The sequence below is a fragment of the Choloepus didactylus genome, chromosome 27 (genome assembly GCF_015220235.1).
Source record: "Choloepus didactylus isolate mChoDid1 chromosome 27, mChoDid1.pri, whole genome shotgun sequence".
Lineage (NCBI taxonomy): Eukaryota > Metazoa > Chordata > Mammalia > Pilosa > Megalonychidae > Choloepus > Choloepus didactylus.
This window is the reverse complement of record NC_051333.1, coordinates 22,023,246-22,044,757: the sequence shown is the minus strand read 5'-3', so window position 1 is coordinate 22,044,757 and position 21,512 is coordinate 22,023,246. Positions and strand designations below refer to the sequence as shown.

Sequence of the window (21,512 nt, the reverse complement as noted above, 5' to 3'; positions counted from 1 at the left end):
AATAATAACAATAATCCTGGAAGTAGATTTGAGGCCTGCCAACATTTTTCAACCATACCCTTCTTAAGAGTCCACTATGCATCGTGATGAGCACTCCCCTACAAATACCTTCAGTTCTCCTCCTCCATAAGCACCTGGTAAAATGTCAACTCTAGTTAAATACCCTCTGCCTCCCTCGGGCCTGCACGCAGACAGCTGCACACTGCCGGAGGACGTTTACCAAGCTGACTGGCTTCCCTAGAATTTCTAACCCCAACCCCAAACCCTTAAATAGCCACCCAATGGCCTGGCAGTCCTACAACATTTTCCTAGTACTTTCATTCCTCTTCTAGATACCTGTTTCATTCCTTCTCTCTTCAAACCGCTCACATGTCCTTTTCAGCAGGCAGGCCTCCTGCCTTAATGACATCCTTGTCTTAAACTTAATTGCATCTGTCCCCAAAGACCATGTGGGAGGCCGCATGGGAGGATCTCAACCTCTCGCCCCCTCTTCATCTTTAACCTCTCCCTGTCTTCTGGACCCTTCCCATCAGCACCCAAGCTTCCTGTGGTATCCCCTTTGAAAAGCCTTATTTAACCCTAAGCCCCCCTCCCAGCTACCACCCCAATTCCTCAGCTCCTTTGCACAGCCACACTTCTGGAAAAAGCTGCCTTCTCTTCCTTCCCTTCTGTTTACTCTCTCTTCCTGTCCTCATCCAGCATGCTCCTCACCACCCATTCCCCAAGTCTTCCTGGGGCACTGTCCTGGGACTGTTTAGGGCTTCATGGGGCACAGTTTGAAACCCACTGAAAGCCTAACTCTTACATCAGATGGGTGCGAAAACAGGGACACGAAGGATGTGAACTTGCTGGAGGTCGCACAGCCTGTTAGTGGTAGATAGGGTCTGATGCCAACTCTTGGTTCTAAGCCTTGGATTCTTTCCACTATATCTGTCGTTATCAAAATTTGCTCTACAGAGGGGCATGAGGGGTCCCCAAGGAAATCAAGAGACGGAGGGGCTGGAGGCAGCGCTCTAGGCACCAATCCAGTTCAGCCACAGCTCTGGGCTGTATTTGTTTGCATTATTTGAATTTGCTTGGAGATAGGATTCAGCAGCTAAAACAGTGCTCAGCTGTCATGCTCTAGCAGTCCTTGCTGGGTGCAAAGTAGAAGCAGGAATCATCATCTTCATCATTAATATTGTGACATTTATTATGAATTGAAATGTATCCATGCCAGGCACTGTCTTAAGGGCTTTCATAGACTAACTCAGAATCCAGACAACAGCCCTATGAGATAGGTACTGACCCCATTTTCCTGGAGGCTCAGAGCTAGTAACATGACTTGCCTAAGGTCATGCAACCAGTGGTAACCAGGATTCAGACCTGGGCAGTCCGAGGGTAGAACCCTGGGTTTTAATCACTACATCATCTTCTTTGTTGGCCCAGTTCAAAGAAAAGATAAGAAGGTAGCTGTGCTGCTTTGAATGTAATATGTGCCCCAAAACACCATTATCTGTGATGCAATCTTGTGTGGGCAGACGCATTAGTGTTGATTAGATTGTAATTCTTTGATAGAGTGTTTCCCTGGAGATGTGACCCACCGAACTGTAGGTGATAATTCTGATTAGATAATTTCCATTGAGGTGTGGCCCTGCCCTTTCAGCCTGGGCCTTGATTGGATTGCCGGAGCACTGTATAAGCTCAGACAGAAGGAGCGAGCTTGCTACAGCCAAGAGGGACACTTTGAAGAACACACAAGAGCTGAGAGAGGACCTGCAGCTTACAGAGACAGTTTGAAGACAGTCGTTGAAAGCAGACTTCTGCTCCAGAGAAGCTAAGAGAAGACAAACGCCCCAAGAACAACTGAGAGTGACATTTTTGAGGAACTGCGGCCTAGGGAGGAACGTCCTGGAAGAAAGCCATTTTGAAACCATAACTATGGAGCAGATGCCAGCCACATGCCTTCCCAGCTAACAGAGGTTTTCTGGATGCCATTGGCCATCCTCCGGTGAAGGTACTTTACTGTTGACACCTTATCTTGGACACTTTATGGCCTTAAGACTGTAACTCTATAAGCAAATAAACCCCCTTTATAAAAGCCAATCCATTTCTGGTGTTTTGCGAAAAGGCAGCATTAGCAAACCGGAACAGTAGCCTTCCATCTCTTTTCAGTGGGAGAACCGACTCTGGTTCAAAGGTACAACAGTGGCCTTTGCATTCTTTTTGGACAGCGGCCTGCTCTCTAGTCCTGCCTTCTCTGGCTTATCTCTCCTCTACAACCCTTCAGTCCACAGCTGAGCTCTTTTATTTAACCTCCTTTTGGACAAACAACTTCCTTCCTATTTCTGGCCAGAACTTCTATCGCTTGGCAGACAACTACGCGGATTTCATCCCTAAAAATGCCATTCCCCTTAATCCCTTCTCCAAGGTTCTCTGTGAGTCCCTTGACTACTTTGTCTTCTTTTTAAAAATTAAATAGAATTCACATACCTTAAAAATTCACCATTGTAAAGTATACAGCTCAGTGACTTCTAGAACATTCACAATATTGTGTAGTCACCACCACTCTCTACAGACATTTTCATCACCCCCAAAAAAGAAGCCCCAGGCTTGTTTGTGGTCATGCCCCATTCCCTCTTGCCCCCAGCCCCTGGCCACCACACATCCACTTTCATCTCCATGGATTTGCCTGTTCTGAACATTTCATGTCAATGGAATCACCCAGTCCCTTTGGTCCACCTTCCCCAGTCAGGTTTCTGCAACCCCCTCTCTATGAAATGGTCCTTGTTGAGGCCACCTGGAGAGGACATGGCTCCACCTAACTATTTAACACAGCTGACTGCTCTCCCCTGAGAGACTTTCTTCTCCTGATTTCCAAAGCTCTCCTTTATCCTACCCCTCTGGACTCACTTTCTCAGCCTCCTTTGCTCCTACTTTTCCTCTAACTGACCTCCAAACATCTGAGGAGTCTCAGGGTTTAGTCTGGGCCCTCATCCTCCCTGCAGGGGATTTTACCTGGTCTCGCAGTGTTTATGCCAACGCTGCTCAAGTATTCATTTCCAGCTCTGGCTTCTCCTTTGAACCAAACATCTGAACATCCAACTGCCTGCTTTACATGTACACATGGAAGTCCAGTGGCATCGCAAACATGCAAATCACAACTCTTGTTTTGTCCCTGACTCTCTATTCTTCTCCATCATTATGAAAAATGCTCACTACTCATGCAGTTGTTCACGGCCAAAATGGAGGCATCACCCTCCTCTCCCCATCTTTCCCCAAATCCCCATCAGCTCTACTTCCAAATGTGCATCCATCTCCCTCACCTCCGTGTTAGTGGCCTGGCCTGCCTGGCCTAATGCCACAGCCAGCTCACCATCCTCCTGGCTGCCATTCGACCCGACTCCAGGCAGCAGACACCTTTCTAAAGTAAACATCAAATGACATCACTCCCGTTCTGAAAAGGTTCAGTGGCTTCCTAACTCCCTACCCTGCCAACAGCCCTCCCTGCTCTGCCCCCCTCTCCCACCTCACTTCCTGCCGCCCACCCCCTTGTCCTGGTGTGCAGGCCAAAAAGGCTTTCTTTCCGCTGCTGCAGAAGCTGATGCCTGCCAAGGGTCTTAGCACCTTTTGGTCTCTCCTCCTAGAGGCTGCCTCTTTCTCGTCATTCCTGCTCTATTCCAGTCTCTCTTTGGAGTAGCCTCTCCCCACCTCCTGTCATTCTATCACATTACACATTTTCTTTTCTTTATAGTACTTACCAAAATCACAACCATTTGTTTACCTCTTTAGTGTCAGTTTCGTGGGCAGGGACCTTATCAGTCCCAGTTCCAGCTATGGGAGAGTGCCTGACACACCAATAGTTGTTGAATGAAGAAATGAATGTTTTTGTACAGGGGTGCACCTAAGGCACATCACTAAGTGCAGCAAAGTGCAGCAAAGTACATGTGGTATGATTCTCCCACTTGGTTGAAAAAACCAAGGCCATAGCTGAGCACATGAACTTTTATGGGCACAAAACACGGCCCAAGATCTCACAGGAAACCACTGACAGTCTCTAGAGTGCACAGAGGGACTTTCAAACGTCCTCTTGAGCCTTTCTGTACCATTTGGAATTTTTTTTTCTTCTTACTGTGACTGTATTACTTTTGTAATGAAAAAGAATTTAATCAGAAACACAGATCAAGTGGTTATTTTAACTACGGGATCAAAAGAAGTTTTCCAAGTATGTCTTTGACCCAAGACGAGTACCTTCCAAGGTTATGCGTTATTTTGTGAAAGGTTACCGACGCAGGGGGAGGCAGAGGGCACGGTAAAGATGTCTGAGGCTGGAATCACACCGACCTCACCCGTGTCACTCTTTACCACCAGGGGCTGCTGACACTCACCATAGATAATGAGGACTCCAGAAGGCTCACCACCTTCATCTCAATGCTGTCCTTGCCAAAGCTCTTGAGCAATTTCATAACCTCACTCACTGTCAGCCACTTACAATCCATGTCTTGAATGGAAACAATATAATCTCCTTCCTTGGCTCCCGCCAGCTGCAAAAATATTGTTTATGTAAAGGTCAATATTTTGTTCATTCAAATCCCTGAACTATACAGTCTCTACCTTCATTAATAAAGTAGGTATTGGCCGAAGTTCACTTCAAGAAAGCACAGATGCCAGTGAGTTTTGCTCCAAATCCAGAACATTGCATACTTACTGCAGCAGAACAATACGGATCCAGGAAATGAACTTGAACTGGGGCATTGCCTCTCAACGTGAACCCCAAGTCACCTTCTTCTGCGACAAAACGAATGCTTCGAGGAGGTGTCCACCTCTTGCAGGCCGAGAACACGGACAGGGGACCCTTTGGATGGAGCATCATTAGTTGTAGGACTTGAAGACTGAATCAGACATTTGAAAGTTCACTCAGCCTTGAACTGAGTGGAAATAGCCATCTGGGAGATAATGTTCCACAGAGATTATAAAAGAACAGTAATAGCCATTTCCCCTTTTACAAAATGTAAAAGCTGTCCCCTCAGGTCGTTAGGAAAAAAGGTGTTCAACTTACCAGCTTCTGGAAGAAGTCTGTCACTGTCACTTTGGAGAACTGTGGTGGTATAATTTCAACTGCTTGCTCAGTTTTAGCTAGAAAAGATTAAAAGGGAAAAACAAATGTTTCTGTAATTGAGAATTATCCTTGAACTCAGGGCTTCAGACTTCTCTCTGAAGGGAAGAAGACACAAAACTCGGTCCTACGTACTTGTCCTTCCTCTTGGTTTAGAAAAATAGTACAGAAGACGGGATTCTGTTCAACCTCCTGACCTGGAGTATGCTGGACCTTCCATTTGGGCATACTCTCTTCTGGGACCAGCACAGAGTTGTGACAGACAGACAAACTCCCTGCCTTTGAGGAGCTTGTATTCTAGTGGAATTCCTTTGGCACTCATAAAGTCCCACTGAAAAGTGATCTGTTTCCAGTGGGGCTGTTATGAAGTTCTATGTCTCTCAATACCAAGTCCTACGTAATGGGCTTCCTGTTTTCATCATTAAGGAGGGATGAGAAGATTTCACAGCGAGAAGCTGTGTTGTGCCAAACTGTGTGCAATAGCTACAAATCATGACAGGCTTTGGCCCCAGCCTTTCCTTAAAGCTAGCTTGTTTCTAATGACGGACCCCCCAGAGCAAGCTACACAGAGAGGCTTATCGGCCTCCACAGCATGACAGATAAATGCCCGGCTAGCTGGGGCGCCCCAGGGTCCCCCACGGGACATGCGCTGTGCATGACACAGACGTCCACGCGACAGGCCAAGGGCCTTAGCCACTCACAAACAACGTCAGGAGCCTCGACCAGGTCTAGAAGATCATTGTCCTCCTGGTACTGAGAATACTTGAGCTGGGTCCGCTGGTGTGCGGCGGAGAGCACGTCCTGGAGCACCTCGATGCTGCGGAGCTTCTTGCACAGGCTCGCCTCCCACATGGATGCCTCGTGGTGCGCGATGGCTTTGCGCAGATGCGACTTTCCTGCCGACAAAACCACCCCCGAAAGGCGTGTTTCCTAAATTGCAGCTGTGAATGCACCCAGAAGCACCAAAGGGCCCCAGGATCAGCCCAGGAAGGGGACCTTCTCTTCTCTAAAGGACCTGCCTGGACAGCTTAAGCTCCTTAAATACATGTGTAATATGTTCACTTATGTCTATAAAGCATCCATTCATTCAACAAATCAACAAGTATTTACCAAATGTTCTTTCTAGGCACTAGAGATAAAGCAGTGAACCAGAAAAACAGCCCCTGAACTCATGGAGTTAACATGCTAGTGGCTGAAGATAGATAATTAACAAGAAATATGCAATAGATTATGTGGCAATAAGGTTATGGAGAAAAATAAAGCAGGGTATGCAGATGTGGCAAGAGAAGGCAGGATGGGGAGTGGCTGCCCTGTAACGGGTGATGGGGAACGATCCTGAGCGGTATCCTGAAGGAAGGGAGGAAGCAGCCATGAGGATATCTGATGGACAAGCCCTCCTGGAAGAAGCAACAGCAAGTGCAAAGGCCCTGGGGCAGGGGCATGCCTGAGTGTCCAAGAACAACAAGGAGCTGAGTGTGGCTGGAGAGCCTGAGGGTGGGAGAGAAGGTTAGGGAGTGAGGTCAGAGAGGAACAGGGGCCAGACCATGCCTAAAGCTTCTAAGTGCAGGGTGAGGACTCTCACTTCTACTCTGGTGGAGATGGGAGCCTGTTAGGGTTTAAGCAGAGGACTGATGTGATTTGATCCACGTCAACAGACTATGAAGGTACAAAGAGCAAAGCAGAGAGTCCAGCCACTGCAAAAAAACCAGACAAGCTGCATGACCTCTCTGGGCCTCCGTGTCCTCAACGGTCCAATGGGGATCCCACTATTCTGATCTCATGGGGTTGTTGTGAGGTTTAAGCGAGTTGATATTTGTTAAGTACGTGCTACATCAGTGTGGCTTAGACCAAGGTGGAAAGGTGAGAAGTGGTCTACAGAACCAATGAGTATCTACCAATCACACAGAGGGAAAAGGACAGACAGACAAGGGTGGAGGGGGTTGACCCTGCAGTTTCTGGCCCAAGCACCCAGAAGGATGGAGTCACGATCCCTGCCCTGAGAACTGTGGGGGTTGGGGGGGTGGGGAAGGTGGCGCAAGAATTCAGGTCTGGACAAAGCAGAGAATAAACAGGATAATCCATACTGGTTCTTGGTGCTGAAGCTGAGCCATAAGAAAATCACAAATGTGTCTTTCCAAATTAGGATGGCAAAGGGGCATCTGGGGACTATTAGGGCTTTGGGAGATTGTCAAAGCCACAGCTTCACTGTGGAACGCCCGGGTCCTCGTGGAGCCCCACCGAGAACACAGCTCTGGAAGCCCTGTGAGGGTCACTGAATCCAGAATGGCCATGAGGGCCAGACTTCTTGGGAAGCCGTGAAGACGTGGACACCCTACTCTCTTGAGCCCTGCCCTGGGACTTATCTGGGGGTTGCTGGTGAGCAGGACCAGCTGGAAATGACATGGGGTGCAGGGAGGAGCAGGAGAGCCAGCCCCGTGAGAGTTCCAGGGGTGGGGCTGATACGCACCCAGCTGTTGGCGTTGGTGTCCATCTTTCAGCGTGGCCAAGGGCGTCAGTCCCTCCGGCATGTGGTCGTAGAGCTGGGACAGGCACTTCTCCTGGTGGTCCTCATCCGCGCCAGGATTCACTGCAACAAGAGCCATGCACAGCCACTAAGTCCCTCCTCGTGGACATGGCCATGGGCTCGGGAGATGGATGCCATGTCCCTGGGTTCCTTTCTTCTGGTTTGCGTGCCAGTCTTAGAAGGCATTTGGGTAAATGCCCCCTGGACACCCCACGCCTGGACACAGCCCAGACAATCCAGCCCACATCCTTTACGCAACGCAGCTCCAGGCACGCGCCAGTGGGTTGTGATGTGCGCGGAGCTGCCACAGTCTGCCTCTTCCGAGTCACCCAGCTCCCGGAACCTCCCAGCTCAGACCTGACCCCGTCCCTGACCTCCATGCCTGCAACAGAGCCACCCCCCACCCCAGCACCACCCTCAACTTCACCTTCACCCTCCCTGGCATGCACCTTACTCTCTGTATCCCCAAACCACTCCCCTTTACCCGAACACTTTCCACCTCCATTCCTTCAGTATTCTCCGCTCCTAGCTGTCCTTTCCCTCTTTGTTCAGCTAGAAAAGTCCCACTCAGTGTTCAACTGTCACCGCCTCTCAGAAACTGTCCATGTCAACACCAGACAGAACCAACTGCTGCCTCACGAGTGTCTCTACAGCAGTTAGAGGTGCTCACCTGTCTTATTCTTTGCTTACCTGTCTTGTCCTCCCTACTGGACCACATGACAAACTAGTCAATAGAAGCTAACACTTTTTCAAAGAGCTTACTGTGGACAAGGTACTATTTATTTGCATATATGCACTTTTTCAGGTTTCACAACAGTCCTGTGAGGTAGGTTCTATTCATATCCCCTTTTTACAGACAAGAAAACTGAGGCACAAAGAATCTAAGTAACCTGCCCAAAGTCACAACAGCTAGTAAATGGCGAGGCTGAGATTTGAACCCAGGCAGACCAGTTCCAGAGCCTGTCCTCTTAATTACTCTGTGGTGCTGCGCTGATTGACTAATCACAACAAAAATCCCATCCAGCCTCTAATTCAGAGACAGGGATTAGGGTGAGGCAAGTGAAGCACTTCAAGGGGGAGTGCCAGAAAATCAGTAAGTAAGATACATAATATTTTAATGTGATTTTTAAAAGTCAAAATTAATGCAAAATAATCTGCAATGAACAAAACATCAGAATTCCATTTTGCCTTGGGCTCCAGTATGGCTCACTGTCTTTACTTAACATTTGATCATCACAGATTTTTTTTTGCATTCATTTTAATTTTTTAAAAATATTGCATTAAAATGTTCTCCATCTTCATTACTGAGTTCTTTAGCATCCCCTTAAGTATTGTGCTGGAGGCAAGTGCCTCACACACCACAACCTGGCCTTGTTCTGGATTCCAGGTGAAAAGGTTCATGGTGCTGTCTGCTATATCCCAGGCAGAAATAATGCTAGCCCCTCTTCCCCACACAGTAGGCATTTATAAGCCCTAACTGCACCCTGGCCTGTGTGACACTGCCTGGGTCCACTCTGTCCTCGGGCCGTGAGCATCTCCAGGGCAGGCTCGAATTCCTCCCCCAGAGGCAGCCAACTCGCAACCCTAACCAAACCCTAGAGTCCCCGTTCCCCCAAATCTTACGCTGGTGGTCAATGAGGAGGGTGGCGGCGAAGTAGTGGGCCAGGGCTCCATAGTGGTGGGACTTCACAGAGGCCAAGCTGGCCCAGGAGTAGGGCACGTTCTCCTTCACCGGTGCCTGGCTCATGGCCGCATGCAGCTGCTGGTAGACCTCCCCGACCTGAAAGAGAAGGAGCATTAGGGAAAGGGGGTACCCGGCCCATGGGCCTGCACACACCAGGAAAAAAAAGCCCCTGACAGAGGCTGCTGTGGGATCTGAAAATGATTCCAAGGACTCCTTGAGCTCTCAGTGTTAACAGAAGATCAGGAACTGTCATTACGCTGGCTTTTAGGCCAAGCTGCAGATGCAATCAATGATCCGTATCTGAAACAGCAGTAGTTGCCAGGAAAAGGCAAACCAGCAGCCCCGGCCAGGGCGGTCACGGGTGCAGCCTGCCGTGGGAAACCCCTGCGGCTGCCAGGGGGCCCATCCCAATGCAGCCTGCCGGTCCCCAAAAGGCACAGGAACCAGAGGGCGCTTACCTTGGCAGCCTCCTGAGACATCTTCACCAGCGTGAAGAACTCATTCCGGATCCCAGGGAGGCTGATTTTCTCAAACACACTCTCCTGGGCCTGTGCAAGCATCATTTTGACCAGCACGCTGAGCATAGCCGGGCTCATGTCGTAACTTGGAGTATGAGTGAATGTCTCTTTCAGGTAGTTTAAAACCCCTGAAATTGTACATTTTATGCACATTAGTAGGGGCAATATATTTATTCCACAGTGCTTCTCACAAGTATAGAAAACCACAGAAGCACAAATAGAAAACTGGGGTTCTGATCCATGCTACAACATGGATGAACCTTGAAGACATTATGCTAAGTGAAATGTACAGACTCAAAAGGACAAATATTGGATGATGCCACTCATATGAAATATCTAGAATAAACAAATTCATAGAGACAAAGCAGATTAGAGATTACCAGGGGCTTGGGGGAGGCGGGGTTAGAATGGTGAATTAGTGCTTAACGGGTAGAGTTTGGTTGGGGTGATGGAAAAGCTTTAGTAATAGAAGGTGGTGATGGTAGCACATTGTGAACGCAATTAATGTCATTGAAATCTATACTTGATGGTTAAAATGACAAATTTTATGTTTTATATATATGTTACCATGATAAAAAAGAGATACTCACGTATCTGTATCTATATCTATCTACATAGTGTTCTAGAGCATCTTAAAAAATCAGATTCTCTTCCAAGACACCCACATCTGTGCCAAGCAAGGAAACCAGCATTCTACGTTCCCCTCCATTCCTGTCTCACCCAGCACAGCTGTGAGGATCCCCTTCACCACTAAGCATTTGGTGGGGGTGAAAACAGAAATTAGGCAAGACGATGGAGGAGCTTGCAGGGTGACACACACACAGATATAAGACCCTGGACATCCAGAAATTCAGGGCCTCCCCAGGACCCCAAGAAAAGATCAGTTCAGCCCCTTCCAAATGGACACTTTTATGCTGTAGCCCTCGGCTGATTTTTTTTTAATAGTTTTGAAAATTAACTGTCACAGACATTAACTGACAATCAATCTGGAGCTGAATAAAAATCTCTGACACAAATCCCATCCAACTGGTTCCTCTGGTTTTACCGCAGGTCATAAATTGTGCTGCAGAAGGATCAGCAAATGCTGGGGGCTGCTTCCCTCTGGGTTCACTCACACGTCCAAATGTTCTGAAGCTTCATTTTGGACCTGCGTGTCTATACCCCTCATCTTGCAGAAAACTGTACTTCCTGCCCTTTGCACTAAGATTCCTCAGAAAGATGAGCCCAAGAGTGGATCCGCCATGAAAGAAATCAATGCCCATGTGGAATCTTAGCAGAGAGTTCCATCTCAAGTGACAATCGTTTTAACACAATTCCCCAGTTAGCCAGCAAGGCAAAGCTACGGTTCTTTCCTCACAGGCTTGCAAGACCAAGTGAGATAATGAAAGATTCTCTTCCAGGGGTTACACCGAAGGCAGAACAAGGAGCATCAGCACAGATGGAAACCTACTGTGGAGCCAGTCTGGGGGATCATGCTATGGTCTGCCCCGGGCACAGGCCCTTCTGGAAGGAGGCAAAACAGAACCCTTGGCTGCACGTGAACCTCGCCAAGCTCACCCACGGCACTAAGTCCAGGGTCTGGTAACCCCTGGTCATGTAAGGGGCCGCGCTGAGCCAGCATTCCTCCTCCATCCTGCACCTGGTTCATACCAAGATTTCAGGAATGGAGTGACTCATTGGGAAAAAGAAGCTAAAATGGGAAAAGCCTTTGGAAGTCCCAGAAGAAGGTGACAGAGCTATTAAGTATGCAACACTGGACAGAAGGCCAGAGAACAGCAACCTCAGGCTGGTGACCTGTGGAATGGGCATAATGCAAAAGGCACGGGGGGAGAATATGCACCGATAAGGCACAGCTACTAAAAAAACAGAAAGAACCCCACGTTTTCACCATACAGGAATAATTATTCTGTTCTGCAATAGAGTGTGCAGGATGGGAGAGCATTTGTAAAAATGATAATAGGTAAATAATACAATGTACAAAGGAACAGTTGATTCACCGCCATGCTTAGGGCTGTACATTTGGAAAGATGACTCATAACCAAGGATTCACTGTGTACATAAGCCACGGTCAGCTTGAGACCGCAGGGTTTGGATCACTAAGCAATTCTCCTGATGGGACAACAGAGCTGCCCTGCAGAGTGGTCTCACCCTTTCAGGCTGGAGCGTCCAAGTGTGAGCCTGAGGAGGACCCACAAGCCATCTTTGGCTGGAGTGCCCAGGTGCCAACTGGCTGGGGGCGGGGAGAGCTCTCTCCTGGGCAGCACCCGCGGAGACCCACCTGCGGCTCTCTGAAAGGCGTCCACAGCACTCTCCAGCCCGGCCTGTGCCTGCCGATGGCACCGGGTCCCGATCTGTGTGTAGATGGCTCCGATGTTAAACAGAATGCTGGCCTTCTCCAGCAGCAAGTTCTGTTGGCTGACCGGCACCCCGGTAAGGGAATCATACCTATTTAGGAGAAACATGGTTGGAGAATAGGGATGTCTCTGCTAGTTAAGGTCCACCTTTTGATGAAGACAAAGGAGCAAAATTAATTTTTTGTGTAGGGAGTGCTAGCAAATAAAATTAATGAAAATAAAATAAAATTTCTTGAGTAAAATTCAAGCAAGCAAATGAAGAGAAACTTTAGTTTCTGAGCAAGGTGATGGGCCTGGTTCTACAAATTTACCCCCCCACACACACAAACATACGCCAAACAAAAACCTTTTTTTTTTTCCATAAGACTTCTAATTGAAATATGTATCAATTACTAACCTCTCAGAATTTTTCCTGAGGTCTAAAAGATTGGGGACTTGTTTTAAATTTCACACATCGACCAGGAGGTAGACTGGAAGCTTCCTCCCAATTCAAAGCTAAGGAGATATCATCTTTAGCTCAGCACAGGCACTTAACTGCATTTTTATGAAAAGTCAGATGCCTAACCTTTTGATAGCAAAGGTATCAGTAGCCATCTACTGTGCTAAAATTAATTCCAAATATACCTCTTAACTATTGGGATTTACTCTCTTGTCACCCATATACCTGTGTGCACCCAGAGAAGAGATACAGCCAAAGAATTTAAACAATATTAATCTCTGAAAATACTAATCCTGGAGAGGAATCAGATGTTCTGCTTTGTTTTTTTTTTTTTAATTTTATGGTGGTAACATATACATAATGTAAAATTTGCCATTTTTAAGTGTACAATCCCATGGCATTAATTACATTCACATGGTTGTGCCACCATCACTACCATCCATTGCCAAAACTTTTCCATCACCCCAAAGAGACATTTTGTACCCACTAAGCAATGACTCCTGCCCCCCTCTCCCAGTCCCTGGTCACCTCTTGTCTATTTTTATTGTCTGTGAATTTGCTTATTCTAGGTATCTCATATAAGTGGAATATTCCAGTATTTGTCATTTTGTGCCTGGCTTCTTTCACGCAGCATAATGTTTACAAAGTTCATCCAGGTTGTAGCATGTATCAGAACTTCATTCCTTTTTATGGCTGAATAATATTCCATTGCATGTAATATTTTATTTATCCATTCATCTTCTGATAGACACTTGGGTTGTTTGCACCTTTTGGCCATTGCAAATAATGCTGCTGTGAGCTTGGTGTATAAGTATCTGTCTGAGTCCCTGCTTTCTATTCTTCTGCATATATACCTAGGCGTGGAATTGGCCAGGTCAAAGGGTAAATTCTATTTTTAACTTTTTGAAGAACTGCCAAACCATGTTCTGTTTCAGTTTTTAAAATCTAATCTGTTTCTGTTTGGTGCCTTGTCATCAGAAAAAAAACCTGCTTCCCACCCCTGTCCCACCCGGGACAAGAATCTTGCTTCTCATTAGTTCTACCTCAGAGCCCTGGTGTTTCCCAACAATAAAATGAGGATGAGAAAAATGCCTCCTCTCCTTGGCTCACTTGTTCTGAGAGGCAAGAAGGCAAGGCCTGTTGGCGCCTGCTCCCCTTCAGATCCCCTTCATAAATAAATGCTAATTTATTTACATGTCACCGCACTCTCCTGTATAAATGCATCAATTAGGAAGGGGGGTGCTGCAATGCAAAAGGAGGACAGTAGTGGCTGCAGAGTTGCACCTGTGGTGCTCAGGCTCTCAAACAGTGGCCAAAGTGGGAAACCCCAGCACCTACCACGTAAACATGAGCCCCATCTGTCTGGTGGGTGAGAAGAAGCGGCTCTCGACAAAGCCCAGCTGCAGGAAGTAACTCAGCAGCAGTTCCACTCCGGCCTCATCCCGGCTGGGCCTCCGGCAAGCCTGGAAGGAAGGGGCCACGGAGGGCCGGCGGATGAGGGGCATGGAAGATGCCCCTTCCCCAGAAGATGCTCTACGCACACACACACCGGCGCCGCTCACTCTTCCCGTGGGGCTTGGGCCCTACAACCAGTGTTGTGAACTCTAGTTTTGTTTTTTGTTTAAATAAACTTTTTTGCTTGAAATAATTGCAAACTTACTGGTGAGTTACAAAAATAATACAACACGCAGACAGAGAACTCCAACGTACCCTCCACCCAGATCCTGGATCACCAACTTGTAACACTTTGCCACATTTGCCTTATCATTCTATCATCTATCTATCATTTATCTATCTATGAATATCCATCCATCCATCCATCCATCTCTATCTATCCATCCATCTATATCTGTCTGCCTGTCTCTTTTCTAAGCATTTGAGAGTACATTGTATGCACTGGTGTCATGAACTCTAGGACAGGCAGAGAGGGCCTGGGACGAAGTCAGGAATCTGGGATCCAACCCTGGGTATCATCCTTTTCTCTGGTTTTCATACACAACAAGCTGAACAGACCATTTCGATGGCCCCTCCCCATCACCTCCAACCATCTGCGATTCTGTAAGATGACAGCAAATGGGCCGGAGACACGCTCCCCTCCCTGCTGCATGCAAACACTTACTTGTCTGAGATCCATAAGATCTGCTATTTCGTCTTCATATAAATAGCTATCTTCACTGTAATGTTCCAGGATAAAATCCTTTATGAAAAATGAGATAAGATGCTGTAACATGGGATTCGAAACCACAAATATGTAAAACAGCACTATGCAGCTTTTCCTTTTGTTTCATGAGGTGGTCACAGCTTCTCTGCATGACTTAAAATACCAATGTTTGGAATCAGCTCCTCTACTAATATAATGGAAATTTATAAAATTTGGAAATGGCTTTCAAATGTTATTAATTATGTTACTGGCAATATTGATTAAAGTGAGGATGAACTGAAGGAGAGAGTTTATCCAGGGTTTCCCGTGACATCCTGAATAGTGGTAAGAGGCCACCTTTCAGGCGATGTTGGAGGATTAGAACATCATCCTTTACGTAGCGGCACGTGGCTCCAACAGCTTCTACTGGGGACATTTGCAGAAATTTTCTTAATGGAGAGAAATTACACTTAACATAAGACGTTTACCTCACAGAACTCAAAGAGGATTCTGATAAAATTCTAAAGGTATTCCCGACTTTTGAAACTTAGTAAACTAGGGCTAGGAAGAAACTTATTTAGTAGGATAGAAAATATCTAGCTGAAACCCACTGCAAACATCAGGGACAAGACAGGGATTTCCACCATCACTGCTACTATGTAGCATATAAAGCCAACCAAATAGGAAAAACAAGATAAAAATATTACAAAGGAAGAAACAAACCTTTTTTTTTCTTTTTTGGCAAAATAACTATCTACAAAACTCATGAGCATAACTGAACAAATACTAATCTAATAAGAATTAAGTAAAGTGGACAAAAAGTTCATATATAAATGCCAACAGTTTTCCTTTCTTATACAAATAATAACCAGTTAGAAAAATATAGCAGGGAAACAAGACCTTTCACAAGAGTAACAAAAATACGATATCCGTAGGGATAAAATTAATTTAATTAATTAAGCAAATAACTATTAAACTGTATAGAAAGACACAAGTTATTATATTCTGTCATTTATTCATCAAGTCATTTTGAACAAGACAGATATGCTTCCTGCCCCCAGTGAAACCTGCTGTTTGTTGACATCAGCAATCAGAAATATCAGGTTCAATGGATGAAAATTAGCAATGCTGTAAAGATGCAATTTTGGACAAATTAACCTATTAATCTAAGGAGATTTCAACTGAAACTCCAACAATACTATTTTGGGGGAAGTTGACAAAATATGGAAACCAAAACCTAGCAGAAATGCCAAAAAAATTTGGAAAATAATAGTAATAAGGGAGGGGCTTGCTCTCCTTGGTATTTAAACACGCAGGGATTAAACGGGAACAGGTGGGAAATGGACACACAACGGAACCAGACATGGGTCAGAATCCAACTGAAGTCGATTTGAGAATTGGGTATATAACAAAAGACAGCATTATATACAAGTGGCAAGAGGGTGGAGCATCCACCAGGTGCAGCAGGAAAGAGGCAGCACAAACAAACGGTGTCCCAGGTAAGCTTAACGAAGGGAGGGTGACAGTGGTGGGGGCGGGGTGGGGTAAACTATAGGGATGGCAGGGTGCCCAGTCCCGTTAAAACCCCAGAGTACAAGGCTCAAGGGGAAGTAGCAGCTTGGGAAACAGGGAGAGGGGGCTGCCTGAGGAGGGCGCCCATGAGCAGCCGAGGCTGTCCCTAAGTAAGGCAAAAGGAAGCAGGCTGAGGGAGCAGGGGACACGCACCAGCTTCCCTCTCCAAACACCCTCTGATGGCCTGGTGGTGCCCCCCCACGATAGGAAGCAGGAGAGCAGGGAGCCTGCTGGTGCCGCCCCCCACAGCTGGATAGAAGGGGGAGAGAGATGGGAGGGGGGCAAATGGACCCTGCCCAGCACAGGAGAGGAATTCTTTTTTTTTCTTTCTAATCTTTGGAGCATTTGTAGATTTACAGAAAAACCATGCTGGAAGTAAAGCTCCCATACACCACCACCCCACCCCACACACACACACACCGTTTTCTCTATTACTAACATTTTGAGTTAGTGTGGTACATTTGTTACAATTGATACTGTAATTATTTAATTAGCTAAAGTCCATAGTTCGCATTAGGGTTCACTCATTGTGTTGTACAGTTGTATGGTGTTATTCTTAAAAATTTTATTGTGGTAACATATATACAATATAACATTCCCCATTTTAAACACTTTTAAGTATACAACTCAGTGGTGTTAGCTGCATCAACAATGTTGTGCTACCATGAAATCCATTACTAAAACTTTTTCAACACCCCAAACAGAAACTATGAACCAGTTAAGTATTAACTCCCCCTTCTTTACCCGTTATCCCCAGCTTCTGGTAACCTGTATTCTACTTAACAGATGAATTCTTAACATGCATTTTGGGGGAAACTAATCACTTGGTGAAAAAAAAAGAAGTTATAGCCTTGTACCTCACTTTTTACCCCTGCCCCCAAAATTCCAGATAGATTAAAGATTTAATATTAAAATTTTAAAAAGAAAGCATCAGAAGAAACTAGAGAAAAAATATTTATGTAATCTTGGTGTGGAGGACGCTTCTCTGAACGTGACAAGGCAGAAACTGTAAAGGGAAGAACTGATAAATTTAACAACATAAAAATCTGTATGGCAAAAAGAAGTTAGATTTTTCTAACTGGTTATTGCTTAACAAAAGTTCAAGGACAGAACACACTGGGGGAAATATTTGTAATGTATATAACAAACAATTAATGTCCTACACATGTAAAAGAGCTTTTATAAGAATTAAGAGGAACAACACTGCAGAAGTGGGCAAAGGACAGAAATAGACATTTGAATCAGGAGAAACATGAGAAACACACGAGAATACATTCAACCCAGTACTGACAGAAGAAATGTGAACTGTAATAACAATAAGATCTCATTGGCAGCATAACACTGTGAATGTAATAAACTCCACTGAATTGTATACTTAGAAGTGGTTAAAATGGGAAACGTTATGTTGTATATGCTACTGCAATAAAAAAATTTTGAAGATATCATTTTTTGAACAAAGATAAATGAGAGTATGGTTGAAAGAAGAAGGCTAGGGGCATGTATGACACCAGAAGGAAAGATAGGGGATAAAACTGGGACTGTATAAATTAGCAAAAACTAGAGTGGACAATGATGGTGATTAAATGCAGAAATAAAAGAAAGTGTTTACATGAGGGAGAATAAGTGAATGTCAACATCACAAGGTTTTTTGAAAACGGGATGGTACATAGGAAAAAATGCAATCAATGAAAACTAGGGTCTATAATTAACAATAACATTGTACTATTCTTCCAAAATTGTAACAAAGGCAATACACCAAAGCTAAATGTCAATAAGAGGGGGATATAAGGAAGGGGTATGGGATTCTTGTTGTGGTTTCTCCTTTTCTATTTTATTTTAGTCTTTTTTTTTTTTTTCCTTTTTTTCTTCCTCTTCTTTTTTTGTGGAAAAAATGGACTTGTTCTCATATAGATTATGGCGGTGAAAGCATAATTATGTTATTATACTGGTAGTGATTGATTGGTCACTCAGGAAGGATTGCATGGTATGCAAATATAACTGTTTAAAAATAAACAGCAAGCTGCAAGAGCTGTACAACATGTGGAGACCTGGAAGGCAGTGTGGTGGTTTCACAGGAGGCTGGTTGTAGGGCTGCGATATGATCCTGCAACTCCGTTATTTGGTATATTCCTGGAAGAACTGAAAGCAGGGACAGAACAGACATTTGCACACTGGTGCTTACAGAGGCAGGATTCATGATTTGCAATGGATGGAGGTGGCCTAAGGGTACATCAACAGGTAAAGGGAAGGGCAAACTGCAGTGTATACCTGCAACAGAATATTGAAAGGCTGCAAGAAGGAATGAAGTCATGAGGCATGCAACTAGATGCATGAAACCTGAGGGCATTATGTTGAGTGAAATAGGCCAAAAACAAAAGGACAAATATTGTAAGGCCTCACTAATATAACCTTACTATAAAGAGCAAATGCTGAGAACTGAATTTGAAAGCACAGGGACCAAGGGACAAAACATGGGCAGAGATCAGACAATCGGTGATGCAGGAGTGCAGAGTGTCCAATGAGGCTTATTGTAAAGGTTGGTAGATTGTAAGGTCTTACAGCAGTCACATCTATTCCTGAGTTTTCACTGTTATTTAAGAGATGTTTATCTGGTACAAAATCCATATTCTCTGTAGCATGCTTTCTAATATAACCCATATGATCAGTTTTTTTATACAACATAATTACATGGAACCTAGAATGGTGAATGAGATCTTGTTATTCTGTACAGGTTAATATGGTACCCCAATGCACCCCAGAGCACTTTGGGCAGCAAATAAAAAAGTATTTGCAAAGTCCCCTTGAGGGACTGGGGGAAATGTGGAAATATTAAACTTCCTCACCTGGAGAATTCCCTGATATTCCCACAAGCATTAGGGACTCCCAATTTAATAAGTCAAGACCTCGATCTTGGGGCTTGCCCTTATGAAACTTATTCCTGCAAAGGAGAAGCTAAGCCTACTAACAATTATGCCTAAGATCACCCCCAGAGAACCTCTTTTGTGGCTCAGATGTGGCTTCTCTCTCCTAGCCAATTCTGCAAATAAACTCACTACCCACCCCACTAGGTGGGACATGACTCCCAGGGGTGTAGTCTCACTGGCAATGAGGGACTGAACTCCCAGGCATGAGCCTGGCCCTGGCAACGTGGGATTGAGAATGCCGTCTCGACCAAAAGTGGGGAAAGAAATGAAACAAATAAGCTTCCGAGGCTGAGAAATCTCAAACAGAGTCAAGTGGTCAATCTGGAGGTTATTCCTGATGCATTGTATAGATAATCCTTTTTAGTTTCTATATCAGAATTGCTTGAAGGAAATACCTGAATCTGTTGAACTGTAATCCAGTAGACTTGATTCTTGATGACAGTTGTAGAACTATATAGCTTTAATCATGTGACTGTGTGACAGTGAAAACCTGGTGATAGACACTCCCTTTAACCAGTATATGGGCAGATGAGTAATAAAATAATGACAAAAATATATATAAATAATAAGGGGGTATTAGGGGTATGGGATGGTTTGGATGTTCTTATTTATTTATTTATTTATTTATTTTGGAGTAATGAAAATGTTTGAAAATTGACTGGCGATCAATATACAACTATATGACGATATGTGAGCCACTGATTGTATACTTTGGATGGATTGTAGGGTATGTGGGTAATATCTCAACAAAATCACATCAGAAAAACTGCATAAGGCAAAAAAATATATATATAATTTTTGCCCAGTTTCCCAAAGATCAAAAAGATTACCGATACCCAGTACAACCAAAGGTACGGGAGGATAAGCACCGTCATCCACGATCGGTAGGAAGTAAGGCAGGATGACCTCCAGAGAGTAATTAGGCAGTAGGCATCTCTGACCTGTCAAACCCATGACCAGAAGTTTATGCAAAAGGAACATTCAGCCAACTTTATGAAGATGCTCAACGATCAGCTGTTTATAACAGCATACGCTTCTGGAAGGTGCCCAGGTAATGAAAAGAGCAGCTAAGTTGCTTAGCACCTGCTACCAGCAGACACCACATCAAATCCTTAATGTAAGAGGCAGGAGGCCGAACTAGAGAAGAATCTGGGGATTAAGTAACTTGAGCAAGTCACACAGCTAAGTGGGGAGGGCATACTGGGCTGTGAGGAATCTTTACACCTCTTGATATTTTCTGAATGTTCTGCAATAATGCTCTTAATCAGAAAAAAAAATCTATTTAAGAGCAAGAAAACAAACTTGAATTCCCTGGGAAGGGAATTTATTTTGAAGGTGCTTTTCAATGTGGCTGTTTTAAAGTCCATTTATTTAAAATAGACAAGATCAAATCCTGAAGCTTTACTGACCACTAAACATCCTGGATTCTTAGATTTAAAAGACAACTTGAATTGCCCTCCTTAAGCCGGCCAAACTACTTCTGTGGTACCTGTGTCGTTCCCAAGCACATATGTGTTAAAGGAAAAAACAGAAAGTTCCTAAACATTCTCATTTTTGTAAGACTGAGATTGTGGAGTCCCCTTCAGGCTAAAATGATATGGTTGGACGCCCCAGGAGAATAGCAGTTGGCCTGCCCATATCTGATCTTTTTTTTACTTGCTTTAATGTGGAATTCAGCATGTGACACATTTAGCTCCTGACAGATACCCATAAAATTCCTGAGTTTCTCCAAGAGTCTCCCCTTAAAATGCCTGCACTCCCGCAGCACTGGCATTCAGCAACAGACAACCTAAACCTCCAGAAACCATTATACAAAAACAACTAAAGAAATTTCCACAGGCACATAACTGCTGCGAGTCTCACATCCAAAGCATCAGGTGACCTGTGAAAAGCTGGCATCACACTTCTGCTCCCAAATTGTTTTCTACCTGGAAAACCAACTTTTTTATAATCCTGGGTCTTGCAAGACTACCAGTTTCTCTTCTCGAACTCCACAGTAAACCCCAAACTCACAAGGACCCTGGCCTGGATTAGCAGGCAGCAGGTGGAAGGGCCCTGGACAAAAGGGCTGCTGCTAAGTGATCCATGGTCTCTTTCAAAATATTAACCAGTTGCTTTCAAAAAGACAAATTTTGGAGTGGCCTAGACACCATCTAATTTCTTCTTTTCTAAACTAAAAGAAATCCAGGATGTGTCAATTAGGATTTATATGGAAAGGAGAATAGTTCCTGGGAGCATTTTTCCTACTGCTGGGGTTAATTC

General features: G+C 44.9%; 2 protein-coding genes across 2 annotated transcripts in view; one reads left to right on the top strand and one right to left on the bottom strand.

Moving 5' to 3' along the window:
• FAAP24 (FA core complex associated protein 24) overlaps positions 1-1,573 on the top strand; it is a 6,812-nt gene extending 5,239 nt beyond the window's left edge. The window contains exon 6 of the mRNA XM_037819957.1: positions 1-1,573. This exon is cut by the window's left edge and continues 951 nt beyond it. The gene's annotated coding sequence lies outside the window, so the exon portion shown is untranslated.
• RHPN2 (rhophilin Rho GTPase binding protein 2) overlaps positions 1-21,512 on the bottom strand; it is a 56,306-nt gene that overhangs the window by 1,986 nt on the left and 32,808 nt on the right. The window contains exons 5-14 of the mRNA XM_037819956.1: positions 14,734-14,811; positions 13,953-14,077; positions 12,100-12,266; positions 9,762-9,949; positions 9,243-9,399; positions 7,563-7,682; positions 5,797-5,991; positions 5,039-5,115; positions 4,688-4,834; positions 4,368-4,523 (exon numbers count right to left, since the gene is read on the bottom strand). Of these exons, the coding sequence (XP_037675884.1) occupies positions 4,368-4,523; positions 4,688-4,834; positions 5,039-5,115; positions 5,797-5,991; positions 7,563-7,682; positions 9,243-9,399; positions 9,762-9,949; positions 12,100-12,266; positions 13,953-14,077; positions 14,734-14,811 (1,410 nt within the window). The remainder of the gene's footprint in view (positions 1-4,367; positions 4,524-4,687; positions 4,835-5,038; positions 5,116-5,796; positions 5,992-7,562; positions 7,683-9,242; positions 9,400-9,761; positions 9,950-12,099; positions 12,267-13,952; positions 14,078-14,733; positions 14,812-21,512) is intronic.